The sequence below is a fragment of the Nicotiana attenuata genome, unplaced genomic scaffold (assembly GCF_001879085.1).
Source record: "Nicotiana attenuata strain UT unplaced genomic scaffold, NIATTr2, whole genome shotgun sequence".
Lineage (NCBI taxonomy): Eukaryota > Viridiplantae > Streptophyta > Magnoliopsida > Solanales > Solanaceae > Nicotiana > Nicotiana attenuata.
The window spans coordinates 5603-6309 of record NW_017686505.1 but is presented as its reverse complement, the minus strand read 5'-3'; the positions used below and the strand labels follow the sequence as shown (position 1 = coordinate 6309).

General features: G+C 38.2%; 1 protein-coding gene across 1 annotated transcript; it reads left to right on the top strand.

The window, feature by feature from the left end:
• Positions 1-190: 190 nt before the first annotated feature.
• LOC109222218 (calcium-dependent protein kinase 33-like) lies at positions 191-680 on the top strand (the record flags this gene model as incomplete). Its single annotated transcript, XM_019386592.1, has 2 exons — positions 191-454; positions 540-680. Coding segments are annotated over 2 exons (405 nt in total), but the record flags the coding sequence as incomplete, so codon positions are not given.
• Positions 681-707: the final 27 nt, after the last annotated feature.

Genomic DNA, 707 nt, shown 5'->3' with positions numbered 1-707 from the left:
CTTTTGGAATTGGTGAATTTGGGATGTTGACATTCTTCCAAGTGCTTGTATCCATTAGCTGCTTTATTGCCATGAAGGACAACAAACTTATGGAAAATCGACAATCATTTGTTTCAATTTAATACATGAATGTTCGACTAGTAGATCAAATGAAACTAATTGTCTTTTGACATTTTTCTCTTTTTGTGAGCCCGTGTATTATCCCTATTTCCTGTGCTTGCATGCTGGCTGTATTCTTTTCCTTTTGCGAGTAATAACACATTGCATTGTCTGTCTTTGGGATCAGATCATTGCAGAGAATCTCTCTGCAGAAGAAATTCACGGCCTCAAAGCAATGTTCCACAATATTGACACTGATAATAGCGGCACTATCACTTATGAAGAACTGAAGAGCGGATTGGCTAAACTTGGCTCAAAGCTCACAGAGGCTGAAGTCAAGCAATTGATGGAAGCTGTAAGGCAGAACAACTCCTAAATGTTACAGTATTAACCATTTCTTTCCTTCACAATTATAATATCTCATGTCTTGTAAACTTCAGGCCGATGTAGATGGAAATGGCTCAATTGACTACACTGAATTCATCACCGCCACCATGCATAAGCACAGGCTAGAAAGAGACGAAAATCTATTTACTGCATTTCAGTATTTTGATAAAGATGGCAGTGGGTACGTACTATGTGTATATCCTACACACATGAGAAATCAG